Source organism: Grampus griseus, assembly GCF_964374135.1.
Source record: "Grampus griseus genome assembly, chromosome: 14".
Lineage (NCBI taxonomy): Eukaryota > Metazoa > Chordata > Mammalia > Artiodactyla > Delphinidae > Grampus > Grampus griseus.
Window position 1 is genome coordinate 1,524,707 of NC_139008.1, and position 14,716 is coordinate 1,539,422.

General features: G+C 51.6%; 1 protein-coding gene across 2 annotated transcripts in view; it reads right to left on the reverse strand.

The window, feature by feature from the left end:
* SNX8 (sorting nexin 8) overlaps positions 1 to 14,156 on the reverse strand; it is a gene marked incomplete at its 5' end in the record, with an annotated part of 39,549 nt that extends 25,393 nt beyond the window's left edge. The window contains one exon of one of the 2 annotated variants that reach the window (XM_082670918.1): positions 14,042 to 14,156. In XM_082670918.1, coding sequence (XP_082527044.1) covers positions 14,042 to 14,135 — 94 coding nt within the window. The remainder of the gene's footprint in view (positions 1 to 14,041) is intronic. The other variant, XM_082670917.1, reaches the window with a different exon arrangement.
* Positions 14,157 to 14,716: the final 560 nt, after the last annotated feature.

Consider the following 14,716-nt stretch of genomic DNA (forward strand, 5'->3'; position numbering starts at 1 on the left):
TGTGGTCAGCTCGCCCTAAAAAGCGATCCGTCACCAACCAGCTTTTGATTGTCCCTAACTCAGGAGCTCAACTGAACAAACTGTGCATGGCCTCAATTTCATCAACTTTAAGGTTTACTTTTCTTTTAATAACCTACTTTAGGTAACGTTACAATATCTTGAAATAAGGGGACTTCCCTGGTGGCGCAGTGTTTAAGAATCCGCCTGCCAATGCAGGGGACACGGGTTCGTGCCCTGGTCCGGGAAGATCCCACATGCCGCGGAGCAACTAATAAGCCCATGTGCCACAACTACTAAGCCTGCGCTCTAGAGCCCATGAGCCACAACTACTGAGCCCACGAGCCACAACTATTGAAGCCTGCGTGCAGCAACGAAGACCCAACGCAGCCATAAATAAATAAATTTTTAAAAATCCATTTAAAAAAAACATCTTGAAATAAAGAAAATCTCTCCAACCCAGCAATCTATATACATCCGTGTTCATTGTGTGCACTCTCCTCCACGTGTACAGGGTTGTGATATGACACAATTTTCAAATACCAAGCGTGTTTCCAAGCTTCCGTGACCACGTTTCCTTCAACTTTTCTGTAGAAGCAAAAACCTCCTAAATTCCTAGCCAGTCAGATAATCACTAGGAAAACTGTTTCACTTCAATCCTATCCTTTTAAATACATGTATTTTTGTTGTGAAATACTTCAAACATACATGAAAATACAGGAAATATCAGAACCCATGTATCCACCAAGATTTCACTAAAGAGGACACTGTGCCCTATTTTTTGCTGAAAAGAATTTTTAATAAACAAAATGTTACACATGCACACCATCCTCCCGACTCCCTTCTTCCTCTTCCACAGTAACCACTACCCTAGAGTTGATGGGTACGATTTCCAGGCAGGTCTGTGCACTTTCTCTACATAAGTGTCCAGGAAGTCCATGCAAACATTGTGTTCCATTATGTACAATAAACATACAATTCCTTTCTTTTCCCACTGGCTTTTAAAACCCTTTTATATTGAAACAGAGCGTGCTCACAGAGAAGCGAACATCTCAAAACCGTTCAGCTCAATGAATTTACACATCCGGGTAACAGCACCTGGATAAAGGAGGGCACCCCTCACGCTCCCTTCTCCCCAGGGGAGAGACTTCCAAAGCCACAGGTTGCCTCTGCCTGGTTCTTTACTGACACCACACACGTGGACTCGAGCCCTGAGTCCCTCTGTTTCTGACTTCCTGCACTCCTGGTGTGTACAACCCGTCCGCGTGGCTCACGGGGTACAGACGGTCCACTTTCTTGCTGTGGATCCCGCGGTGTGATCAGCCGGGGCCGCTTACTCATTCTGCGGCCACGCGGCATCTGGGCAGCTTCACACGCTGCTGCTACGAACACGCCAGCAGCGGCACGTCGGTGGACGCATGTACGCATTTCTGTTCGGTACATTCCTGAGAGTGAAATTACTGGATCCTGGGGTTTCGTATGTGCAGCTTAGTAAATAATTCCAGTTTTCCAAGTAACTGAGCCAGTTTACGCTCCCAGCAGCAGGGGTTCCAGCTGCCTCCCGCGCTGGCCGACACTCACTCTTTCCGTCCGGTTTTCCTCGCCCTGCTGGGCCCTTGACTCTTGAATACAGTCGCAATTCATCTGCCATTTTTACCTTGAGTTCTCTCCTTTCACAACACTGCTCCGTATTTTCGAAGGTATTAAGACTATTACCTGTAAAGACTGAATAATGACTTAGATACGGAACTAAAATCACTTAGCCGTTCTCCTAACTGCTTCTGCTCTTAAAAACAGCATGAAGAATATCACTGTTCACAAAATGTTTGCCCTATTTTTTATTCTATCCTTAGAATCCACTCCTAAAGAATTCCACATTTTTTTCCTGCTCACAGACGCTTCCCAAAAGGCTTTTATCTCCCCACGTGAACCACACTACCTCACCAGCACTCTCTTCAGAAAACCCCCTTGGAGTTACTGCAGTCACCTCAGTGATCTGTGCGTGTTTCCTGGCAGCATTACAGAAAAAACTAAAGTTTCCTAACTGAGGACCAGAATGGCAACCGCTCAGAAGAGCTCCGAACGCGGGGTTTCCCCAGCTCCACCACCGCCCCCCCAAAACGCCCCTTCACATTTCTCGGCCAGCAAACCCCCCACCCGCCTGCTCCCCCCTCTCCAGCCACACCAGCTGCCCGGCCGCCCCGTGAACGCAGCACGCTGCTGCTGGCCCGGGCACCTTCACCTGTCGTCCCTTCTGCCAGGGTTCTCCTCCCAGAAATCCACCAGGCCACCTCCTTCGAATCCTGGTGCAAAACTCACTCTCAGTGCCATTTCCTCAGGGACAACGGCCCTGCGCCCCAGCTGCCCCCGTGCGTCGACGACTCGCTGCGTGTGCCGAGTACCGTCCACCTCCCGCTACGAGAACATCAGCCCCTCGAGGGCAGGCCTTTCTGTTTATATGGTTCAGTTAGTATCCCAGCGATCAACAACAGTGCCCGGCACACAGTGAGCGCTCAAGGAGCATTTGTGGATGGAAAGAAGGACTCCAATTCGCAGCAGCAAGAAGGCCTACTGTGTTCTCCTAGGCAGGGTGACAGCCCCATGCCCGCCCCACCCACGCAAGTCGCACTCAGGCCTCACCAGTGACAGGAACCACGCCTCGGTGAGCTGCAGCAAGAAGGAAGAGCTGCTCACACAGGACAGCTGTTAACACGCACGGCCACGCGGAGCCCTGGAGCAGTGACACCGTCAAGCTGGCGGTGACATCCTCCCACACCCCCCCTCACGGCCTCTCTGCCAGGTTACAGCTATATCCTTTTATCCCCCCAAAGAATAGAAGGCAAAACCCCTGATTACAGAAAGCTGTAACGTGCCTTGAGGGTAACCAACCTACACAGCAAGAGACGCAGGTGTTTCACCTTCCTGCGAAGGTTTAATTGTTTTTACCTTGAAGCAAGATATAAACTCTCTCTTAAGGTCCCTCCAAGCCCTCTGGTACTCATTAGCTGAGACTTCCCAGACTGAATCCCGTCCAGCCTCCGAAGCTCAGTTCAGACACCCCTTCAGCAGTGAAGTGTCCCCCGAGCCCCAGCTGCAGTCGCTGCCCCCTTCCTGCCCTCGTGACTGGCTCGGACGCCCTATAGCTGAGCTTTCCTAACCCATCGCGTTCCCGGGTTTCTCCCACACACCCCATAACCCCCTCCAGGGCGCTTTGATTCCCTAATACTGCCTAGCACAGGGGTGGCACACAGCACGTGCACCCCAAGAGTTCTTTATGATGGACAACCGGGTTTCCAAATGCCACAGAAGGACACCAGACCCCTTCCTCACACCATACACAACAACTCATTCCAAATGGACCACAGCCCTAAGTGTAAGAGCTAAAACTACAAAACTCTCAGCAGAAAATATAGGAGTAAATCTTTATGACCTTGGGTTAGGCAAAGCTTTCTTAGGTACGACACCAAAAGCATCAACTGAAGAACAAAACAGATGAACTGAACTTCGTCAAAATTAAAAACTGGTGTGCTGTAAAAATACCATGAAGAAAGTAAAAAGACTACCCACAGAAATGGAGAAATCATCTGTAAACCGTGTATCTGATAAGGGACTTGGGTCTAAAATACATAAAGAATTCTTATAACTCAAGTTTTTTAAAAAGACAAATTACCGGGCTTCCCTGGTGGCGCAGTGGTTGAGAGTCCGCCTGCCGATGCAGGGGACGCGGGTTCGTGCCCCGGTCCGGGAAGATCCCACGTGCCGCGGAGCGGCTGGGCCCATGAGCCATGGCTGCTGAGCCTGCGCGTCCAGAGCCTGTGCTCCGCAACGGGAGAGGCCACAGCAGTGAGAGGCCCGCGTACCGCGGAAAAAAAAAGACAAATTACCTAATTTTAAAGATTGACAAAGGATTTGAATAGACATTTCTCCAAAGGAGATGTACAAAAGGCCAACAAGCACATGAAAAGATGACCAACCACATGAGATTCCACCCACTGGGATGGATATAATCAAAAGGGCAATAACAAGTGTTGGTGAGGATGTGGAGAAGTTGGAACCCTCAAAGGTTGCTGCAAAACAGTCCGGCAGTTCCTCAAAAGGTTAAACATGGGTTACCATGTGACCCAATGATTCCATCCCTAGGTGTACACCCACGAAAAATGAAACCCTATGCCCACACAGAGACTTGTATATGAATGTTCACGTCAGCATTAGTCATAACAGCCAAAACACGGAAACAGCCCAGATGTCCGTGGACCGATGAATGGATAAGTACAATGTGAATTATCCGTACAACGAAATATCCTTCAGCCACAGAAAGGAATGAAGTACTGACCCGCGCTACAGCCTGGATGAACCTCGAAAACGCTGCGCTGCGTGAAACAGCCAGTCACAAAGGACCACAAATTATATGGTTCTATTTATATGAAATTTCCAGAACAGGCAAATCTACAGAGACAGAAAGAGCAGTGGTGGTCTAGGCTGGGGGAAGAGGGGGTTGGGGGTATGGGGAGTGACTACTAACGGGTACGGGATGATGACAGTGCTGTACGATCAATTGTGGCGAAGGCTGCGGAACTCCTGGAATACACTGAAAGTCACTGAACTGTACCCTTGAAATGGGTGAAACCTGCATCTCAATAAAGCTTTCAGAACGCTTTATGAATTCCTTCTCTTCTTCTCTCTAGCTCTGGTGAATACAAACTAAGTATCCTCCCACCCCAGCACTGTGCCTGGAACACAGCTCGCAATCTTAAAGAAGGTGTCTGCTAAGAAGGGAAAATACCATCCACCTGTGACATCCTTTGGTTGGGTTTCAGGCACAGGTAAGAAAATCTGAGCTGGTGATGTTGCCACAGAAACTTCAAGTGGCCACACTCAGGACCCTGTGGACCTCCGTGGGGTGGCCTGAAGCTGCAAGTCAGTCGGAGTGGAAGCAGCCACTGAGAGCTAAGAAACCAGTCCGGTTCCCCTGAATAAAGTGCTTTCTCCCCTCTTCTACCCCTTCCCATGAATTCAAAGGCGGGGAAGAAGACGGTCACCTGGACGGCTGTGTGCCGTATCGACCACCACTACAGCAAGGGCCACGACCAGTGTCTGAACCTTCCGGGTGCTTATATAACACCTCTTGAGTCCTACAAGCAGTCTAAGTAGGTACTGTGACCCCATTTCACAGACGTGAAAACTGGAGGCCCAGCCGGCAGCATGGCCCGCCTGCCTGGTCAGAGTCAGGTGACACGTGGGGCCTGAACTTGCACCAGGTTACCCGATGACACCAGATCCCTGTTGCCTCCTGAACTCACAGGGCCTCATTCGAGGCCCACAACGAGGAGAGGCGCAGGGGCAGGCACACCCCACACCTGGGCCAGGGGCCAGAGGGTCTCAGCGCAAAGCCTGCTGTGAACGAGCCGCCCACCTCCCTGCACTCAGTTTTCTCCTCTCTAAAACGAGGACAACACCGTCTACGTTACCGGCTGGCTACAAGCACGTTAAATACATGTTTATGCGTGAAGGCATCCAGCACGCGGCTGGTTTTTACAGGACCTGTGCCCAGATGAAACCACACAGCAAATGAACGAACTGCTGGCCAGGGGACGTGGCTCCCTCAAGCACTGGGTCCCCTGCCATGTGACTCCCTAAACTCTGCTGGGAATCCCCAGAGCGCCAACTGCCCCTGGGACCTCCAGGGACGTGAACCACTCACGTTCACACAAATGGGGCTTCTCCGGCCGAAAGTGGCCATTCCTTCCCGAGGGAGAGTCGAGGGGCCAAGGCACAAAGAGAGGGGGAAATCACTGGTTTGTTTCCTCAGGACGTCACGAGACTGAAGCCCAGTCCCGAAAGGAGTCACCTATCAGATGATTTCCTCTGACTCAACCTGGAGCAAAAGGAACCCGCAGGGCAGCCACGGGACCCCTGCTTCTCCGTGAATCTCACCAAACCTGCTTCTGAAAGGGTTCATTGAGTCTCTCCCTCGGAAAGCCTCTTAGGTCTCTCCTTTCCGGAATGTTTTTATGTGGGGAGGCCCAGGGACTTTTTCCAGAGTTTAAAAAGAATACTGCTTTAGCTAACTCGGGAGATCTTGGAATAACTCACAAAGTAGAAGTTCAAAGTTCCACAAAGAACACTCATCTCTGTTGAGCTAAATGCAATCTGGCTTTGGTTTTCTTTTTTTAAAAACCCTCCTCCCAGGCCTGGATGGTTCCGTCTGAAAGTGAACACGCTCCAAAGTATCTGGCAGGCTCAGTGTGTCTCGATCCCAGCGGAGGCTAAATGGAGGACCTGCGTTCGCAGCCTCACTCAGTCCCTTTAAGAAAATTCCGAGCGATCACCCGACAGTACAAGCCAAGGGACATACGATTAAATCCGTTTAAACAGATACTTACTGATCCACAGAAGGGGTCACAAGGAGTGAGACAAGGCCCCTGCCTGGGGAGGGAGCAGGGGGTGGGACGAACTGGGAGATTGGGATTGACATATAGACACTAATATGCATCAAATAGATAGCTAATAAGAACCTGCTGTATAAAAAATAAATAATAAAATTAAATTTTTTTTAAAAAAAGGCCCCTGCCTTCCAGCTGCCTGCGGGGTAAAGGACCAGGAATGCAATTAATCAACCAGAACACGGAAGGCCTCGGAAACTGGCATGAACAAATTAGGAACCGTGAAAAATGTCACAGAAAGAAAACTAGTTAGTCAGTTTTCCCCCCACAATGAAACCTCTGCACTAAATGGTGGAGACCCAGTTTGCAGGCAATGAAGATTGGACTCTCATGCAGTGCCTGTCTGCCCAGAACTCGGAAACCCGTGACCCAGGGTGATCCGAGCATCTCAAACAGGTGGGGGAACTCGGCCCGTGGGTCGCAACACACGCGACGCGATCTGTTCCTTGAGAGCCTTCGCGCCCAAGCCAGCTGGAGACGAGCCCCCGGCCGACGCCCCGCTCCCGGGACTGATCTTGGGGACGCTCAGCAGACGGGGTGCAGGGCTGAGGCTCGAGCTCGCACCCTCACCGCTGCCCGGCACTGACGCTCCCTTTCTGGAGAGAGAGCGCGACGCCTCACGAGGGCCTCGGGTGCCCTTTGCGAGCACAGGCTCACGGAGCCACCTCTCCCCTCGGAAAAACCCCCTGACGACAGAAGGGTCTCCGTCCGGGAGGCACTGGCTACAGCAGTCAGGAGCGAAGCCTCCAGACGGGGTCCTGAAAGGGGTCCGCGGGGCAGCCCTCCCACCGGGGGCCGGAGCCGCGCCGGACGGCGCTCCACCTCCGCCATCCACTAGCTGTAGGTGCCGGGCAACTTACGGCCTCTGCGTGCCTCGGTTTCCCCATCTGTAAAGTAGGGGTGGGGCGACGCCTCGCCTCCTAGCATTACTGAGAGGATTAAGTTGCTTTACACGTCAGGCACGAGGAAGGGCCTCTGGCACACAGCAGGTGCTCTGAAAGGCTTAGTCATCACAGCTACCACACAACGCTACCGCTCTGCTCTGCAAAGGCCCAAAACAACTCCCTCCCAGCAAGGGGGCAGAGGATGGGGTACTCTGTGCGCCCAGCAGAGACCCTCTCGGGGAAACAGGCCCCTTCCACGGGGCAGAGGCAAACTATAGCCTCTTGCAGAAACTCCCACCAGACTCCCTACGTCACCGTCCGTCCTAAGGACACTCAGTGTGCAGAAGCCATCACGAGATAAAGACCCGCCCACGCCCACGTACAGACCGTCCTCGGGTCCTGAAGAGCTGATAACGCAATTTCAAATCTCCCTTTCGTGCGAAACCCCAGCAGTGAGTGGCCAGTTCTTGGAAAATCCCTGCACCCCCGGCCTGGACTGGAACTTCTCCGGAGCTGGGAGGTGAAATTACTGTTCTGAAGATAATTAACTGTGCTAAGTCAGGAGTATCACCTGACTCTTGTCTCAGCAGATGGCCTCTGCCAGAGTTGCATACTTTCAACAGCAGGTGACTTTCCCAGACATCCCTCCCGCTGCCACACAGATGCCAGCGGCCCTGGGGTCTCGGTCCTCCTTCCTGCTGGTCCCAGGGACCACTGGAACACCTGGACTCGCCAGCGGGCCGGGCCAGCGCCAATAATACCCAGACACAGACATCGGACACAGCGGAGCCAGGGAGATTAGGAGTGGATGTCAATTCAACAAAACATGCATTTCATTATAAATACACCTCCAATATTAACTCGAGAGTGAAAACTAAGGGAGACCAACACTCCCACAAAACTGTTTTAAAACGAGGTCCCCAGCACCCACCTTTGCTTGTCAAACTGTGCTGTTAGCAAGTCCGCTTAATGTCTCAGGATCTGGGACACACTGGGTTTTCCCCCAACATTTTCTACTGTGAAATAGACACACACACACACACACACACGTATAAAATGTCTATGGACAGTTTAACAAAACTATGTATCAAACACATGTGGAACCACTATCCAGGTCAAAAATTAAAAGATGGCTGGGATCTTGGAAGCCCCCATGACCTGTACCTCGCAGACCCTCCTTTCTCCTATTGGAGGCGACCGCAGACCCTCCTTTCTCCTATCGGAGGCGACCACAGCCCCATTTTCACGCCATTTCACCTGCTCTTCATTTATACTTTCATCACCTGCGTAAGCAGAGTCTAATTCTAACCCACACAGCAGAGTCTAATTCTGCATGGCTTTGAACTTAATATAAGAGGAGTCTCGTGGTATGCATTTCCTCTGGCTTCTTTCAACATCCTCAGTGGAGGGTGCTGGGACTCGGTACTTGTATTCGCAAAAGGTCTTAACAGGACATGGCAGAGATCACCTAAGGACGTCTCCCTGGCTCTCAAAGCCTAACAACTGAGCTTAAAACTGTGATTCAACACGCACAGCTGACAGCAGCGGTCACCTCTAGGCTGGGGAACTAGTTTAGCAGGAGAGAAACTCTGTTTACCAAGTGCAAGCATCAGGACATTTTTTTAATATTGATCCAACGTAAAGGATCAAATTTTACGACGTTAGCACTTTAAAAGCACAAACGTACATTCCTGGATTCATTACTACACAGACGTCAAACAGAGAATTATGAAAACTTCTTGGTGGCGTAGACTAACGCTAAGTGAAACGAACGGACTAACAAACCAAACGTAAATACACCCTGAGGTTAACTGTACCAAAAGCGTGTGCAGAGGAAAAAAGGAAACATGCTAAACAGAGCAGCTGCGAGCTCACCCGTGAGCTCCCTTTTACAAGACGTTCGTATTTGCGCTTATCTTACTTGTACAGCAACATCTCCTCGAAGTGCCAAATCACATACCACATGAAACTTTACTGCTCTGCTTATGGTCCACTCATAAGACTTGTCGGAGAGAGCTTCACTGGCACCAATCAGGTTGAAGACTGTCGGAAAATCACGTCAATGTACTTCTCAGAGATGTGTCTCCAGTCCCTACCACGCCTCCCTGGAATTCATCAATCGTGCAATTTCCCTTTCCTTTTCCTTAGCACACACACTCCAAATTGCGTTAAGAGTGCTGAAGGACCCCCCACCGCCCCCGCCAACATGCCTATCCACACACCCCAAGGACACGTGTGTCCTCCTACAACCTGGCCAGCAGGAAATAGGGCCAAGTGTGGCCTCAGCTTCCCCTAGAGCTCAACTCACAGGTCATGTCTGGGGCCCTCCTGCGCCCGCCTGTCCCACGTGAGGTTTTAATATTGGTACCTTCACCAAGAACGTCTACCCCAAGTCTGGCTATGACTTCTTAATGATTCTACAACAAAAACGTTCAAAGGATGAAAGCACTACAGTCCTTCAGAGGGTAACGTGCGTGGTCAAGGGTCGAGCTCTTCGAATTCCCGAGGGTCCGGGCTGCCTGTCTGCTCACTTGCCCCAGGTTCTAACCACGAGGGCAGCTCCTCTTAACATGCACTGCGGGCCACAGAAGGCGGCTCACATCTCTCCAGCAACTCACCACTCCAGCCCCTCCCCGTCACCCCAGCACACCGCAGGCCAGACATCTCTTTTCTGGTGCATTTTTCTTAGGAAGGAAAAAATAAACCAAAACAGAATTCCCCAACCCGGAACACATCACTTTCTTGCTAACCACAAATTCTGGCAAAACGTGTTCTGTGTAATAGTGATTCAGTTCCTCTTTCTTCAAATGTACACCTTTTACCTTGCAAATTGTGTGTGTGTGTGTGTGTGTGTGTGTGTGTGTGTGTGTGAAAGGGAGAAAGAGATGGAGCTCAAAGACCATTAACACCAATTTAAATAATATCTGCATAGCTACCATTGTTACCAAACTAAAATGTGACCCTATCCTAAAAAACACTGACAATAAAAATGTAATTCTAGGGCTTCGCTGGTGGTCCAGTGGTTAGGACTCCGAGCTTCCACTGCAGGAGGCCCAGGTTCGATCCCTGGTCGGGGGACTAAGATCCCGCATGTCACGGGGGGGGAAAAAACACTAATTCTTTTCCAACATCAGAGCCCTTTCCACAAAGCAGACACTATTCTAGATACTAGGATGTAAAGAAAAATAATGGTTTCTGCCGGTCAGGAGTTGACAACGGAAATGTGGGGGATTTCCACGTTTCCCCCGGGAAATGGTGTTTTGCCACGGGAAAGTGTTTTGCCCCAATGCAGATGGTACTTTAAGGGTATAATTTAATCCGTCAAATGCACACATCTCAAGTGACAGCTCATGACTTGCCTAACAGATGTGTACAGGCAGAGCAGCAGCAGCGAGGGTGGTGGCGGGAGCACAGGGGCGTGGAAACCGCGCAGGCGTGCAGAGAGGGTGCGGCCGGTCATGGAGGCGCTCAGAGGATGAGCAGAGTTCAGGCCTGACCCCATAGAAAACCAGGAGGCAGCCAGAGGTTTGGGAAGACAAACGGCTCAGAGCTTCCTAACCGAATGGGATGTATGGAGTACCGTCCAATGAGGCGCTCCAATGGAAGTGAAGATGATTCTCCCTTGTTCTAACAACCAAGTTTAGGGGACTTCCCTGGCGGTCCAGTGGTTAGGATGAGGCACTTGCACTGCCAAGGGCTCGGGTTCAATCCCTGGTCAGGGAACAAAGATCCCCCAAACCGCACAGAGTGGCCAATAAATAAATAAATCAATAAATAAAAACCAACTTTAGGTCCGCAGGGTTGTAGGAAAGCAGGGCTGGGATACACAGTGGTAATCTGTCTATATTTTTTTTATCCGTGTATGATGCAATCGCAAAAATCAGATTAGACAATCAAGCACACATCATCCTCATTCTCTGTCACTCTAAGGCACAATCATTGAGCTCTGTAACCTGAAATAAACTCTCATGCTGCACAGTCAGAAAACAGAGTGTCCAGTCAGATATTTTGATAGTTAATGATTTTAATATAAAACCCACCACAGGTTTATGTCCAAAATACAAAAAGAACTGCTAAAAATCAAAGAAAAAAAGACAATCCCTTAAGACAATGGGCAAAAAATAAGAACAATCGGTTCAGAAGGCCATACAAGGGCAAAGTATAATAAGAAACTAAACCTCACTGATAATCGAAGAAATAGAAATTAAAACAAAAATAAAACACGTTCTTAATTTCTCTAATGTTGAAGGGAGTTTTTTAAAAAAATGGTATGAAATGGTGATGAGGTTATGGGGAAAAGATGCACTGCTGTTACCGGTATAAATTGGTAATAGCCACCAGAAAGGATAATTTGTAAGGATTTGTTAAAACAAAAAATATGCAACCCTATGACCCAGCAATTCCACTCCTCACGGGTATCTAAGGCAGAATAATGGCCCCTAAAGGTACTCGCATCCTAAGCCCTGGAACGTGTGAAGCTGTTAGATTCCACAGTAAAGGGGAATTAAAGGTGTAGATAAAGTTTAGGCTGCTAATGAGCTGACTGTGAAAGGAGGGCAAAGGATGTGGATTAGCAGGTAGGCCCAATGTAATGCTTCCTTCAATGTAATGTGTCCTTCAAAGTGGAGGAAGTGAACAAAAGAAAGAGAATCAGAGGTGACAGGACAAGAAGGGTGTGGCCCGCGGTAGCTGGAGCAAGGGGATCCTCCGGCAAGGAATGCGGAAGGCATCTGGGAGCTGGAAAAGGTCTAGAAACGCCTTCTCCCCGAGGGCCTCCAGAGGGAACGCAGCCCTGTCCACAGTTGGATTTTAGCCCAGGGAACCCTGTTTGGGGCTACTGACCTCCAGAACTGTAAGATGATAAATTTTTGCTGTTTAAGCCACTCTGTTTGTGGTAATTTGTTACAGCAGCAGTAGAAAACTAATACACTACACTAGGGAAACACGGGCACAGCACACAAGGAGGTGTACGTTGTCTGAGTACACGTATGTATAAGACACGAAAAGAGCGATGAAAGGATGCATCCCAAACTGGTAAGAGGAGGTGATCACAAATGGGGTGAGACTTTAATCTATAATGTTCTGGGTGTTTGTCCACGTACTGCACAATTGAAAGTTCAATTTGTCAGGAGGGAGTTATCATTTATAGCTTAAGCTTCCAGGGATTAGAATATGATATAAAAGACGCTTGAGGCTGAAAACCACAGTGAACACAATTTTTTCTGACAATCCCAAAGCTACTACAAAGACCTAGACCCCTGCGATCCCCACAATTAACACTAACGGTGGGCTCTGGCTGTGTGGACAGAACACCAGAGAAGAGGAAATTCGCTGTATACCCATAAGCCACTGCTTCTTCAACAGTCAAAAATAAACTTTTGCTAAAGCATGAGAGATACATATATCATCTGTGGACAAAATTCATTCTCAAAGACTTGTATTTTCTGACTCCAGCCCCTCCAAACACCACCCACACCACGACATGCCCCCTTAACACTGCCCACGGTGGACAAGTCACTTGCCTCTGGGTTGTGGGGTTTTGGGGGTTTTTTTCCTCTACCATTTCACCTGCCATCCAGGATGGCTAATAAAATCACCAGGGCCCCAAGGAAGGCCCGCTGCCAGTCTCGGAGAGCTGTGGTAGATGATACCACAATAGCAGCCAGGGGGTGAGCCCTGCAGGAAAGTCAGGGCTGCCCCTGTACCTGCAAAGAGACCCCTGAGTAACCATCACATCCAGGAACTCTGAGCTGCTTTACAATCCTCGGGGGAAGAACCATTCCCACCCAAACACTGGGAGCCCAGCGTGCGGCCCTGGTACAGGAGGGCCAACTGGCCCACCTGACTGGCCCACCTGGGCTCGAACGTGTGACCTCATGAACGCAGTGTTCTAACCACGAGCAAGAGCCTCCTTACACAGCTACATGAGAAAGGAAAAGTAACTAAAGACCAATGTGGGTGGCGGGGTGGGGACCGCTCCCGAGACGCAGACTCACCAAGGGACTTCAGGCCAACGGGGTCAATCCGGCGCAACGCCACCCGTGCCCCCAGCAGCTTCACTCCACTTCTGCCTCTTTTTCTCCCTAATGAATCCAGTGTCTAGCAGCCCTCCAGAACTCTAAGCATGGCCTCCTCAGGGACACCTCGCCAGACGGCCCAGCCGCAGCTTCCAACCTTGGGCCCGCGCCACCCCCCAAGAAGCAGCAGTAACTCACACCAACACCCACCTTCATCTATCCTCCAGTTAGAGGACTAGAGGGGGTACCATTTTAAACAGGGACATCCTAGAAAACGCACGCCTCACGCTCATCCGCTAAGAAAAGCACTCAAGGAGAAACACGAAGGGCCGGCGTTCGAGAACACTGAAGTCTTGAGCGACCAGAGTTCTTGCCAAGACCCGGCAGGTCCTGGGACTGCGCCCAACGCGGCGGGCAGGCCGGCAAGCAGGAAGCGCGGGGCGGGTGGGCCCTGCGGCCCCCAGGGACCCGGACAGTCCCGGGGAGACGCGGGCAGAAGCGCGCGGCGAGGCGCAAACCCGGACAGGTGCTCCGGCTCTGGGCCGCGCGGCCACGCGCCCTCCTGGGCGTGGACGCGGGAGTGGGAGGGGGGGACCCGGCGAGGCGCGGGCCGCCCGCCGACAGGAAGAGTACCGAAGGCCTCAGCGTCTCGGGGGGCGCTGGCCGGAGCAGCGCGGGGCCCGGTGGGTGCCTGCCATACCTGCCGCCAGCGGGTCCGCCTCCTCGTCTGCCTCCGGCTCAGCCGCTGCAGCTGCTGGCGCCGCGGGTATCGGGTCCATCGCGCCGCCAGTCATGTGAGTGCGCGCCACGTGACTTCCTCCGCGCCCGCCAGGGCTCTGGCTGGCCTCGCCCCGCCCACACCCGGGCCTACCACGCCCACTCCCAGCTTATCCCCGCCCTCCAGGGCCTGCCGCGCCCACGCCCGACCTCGCCACGCCCACTCCCGTCCTCGCCTCGCCTCGCCCCGCCCCGCCCCGTCCCGCCCACTCCCGGGTAGGGCAGGTGGCGCGGTCCGGTTGCGCGCTCAGCCTTCCCGCGTCCGCCGCTCTAGCCCGCCTGTTCGCTGCCGGCACCCTCGCCCACTCGTTCAGTCCCCACCTGCCCTCACTCAGGCAACCCACTCAGTCATTCATTCATTTATTCACACGCGCACCCTCTCGTCCGCCCACTCGTTCACCCGCTCATTCATTCACCCACTAGCTCATTCGCTCATTTACCCACCTCGTCATTCAGTCGTTCGTTCACTTACCACCCTCTTACTCACTCACTCACTGGCTCACTCGCTCAGGTCTCCTGCCTGTCGCCTGGAGGCCAGGCGGGCCCTGTGCTGGGTGCTGAGGATACAAAGATGCATTTGGTACCTTCCCCGTCTGGA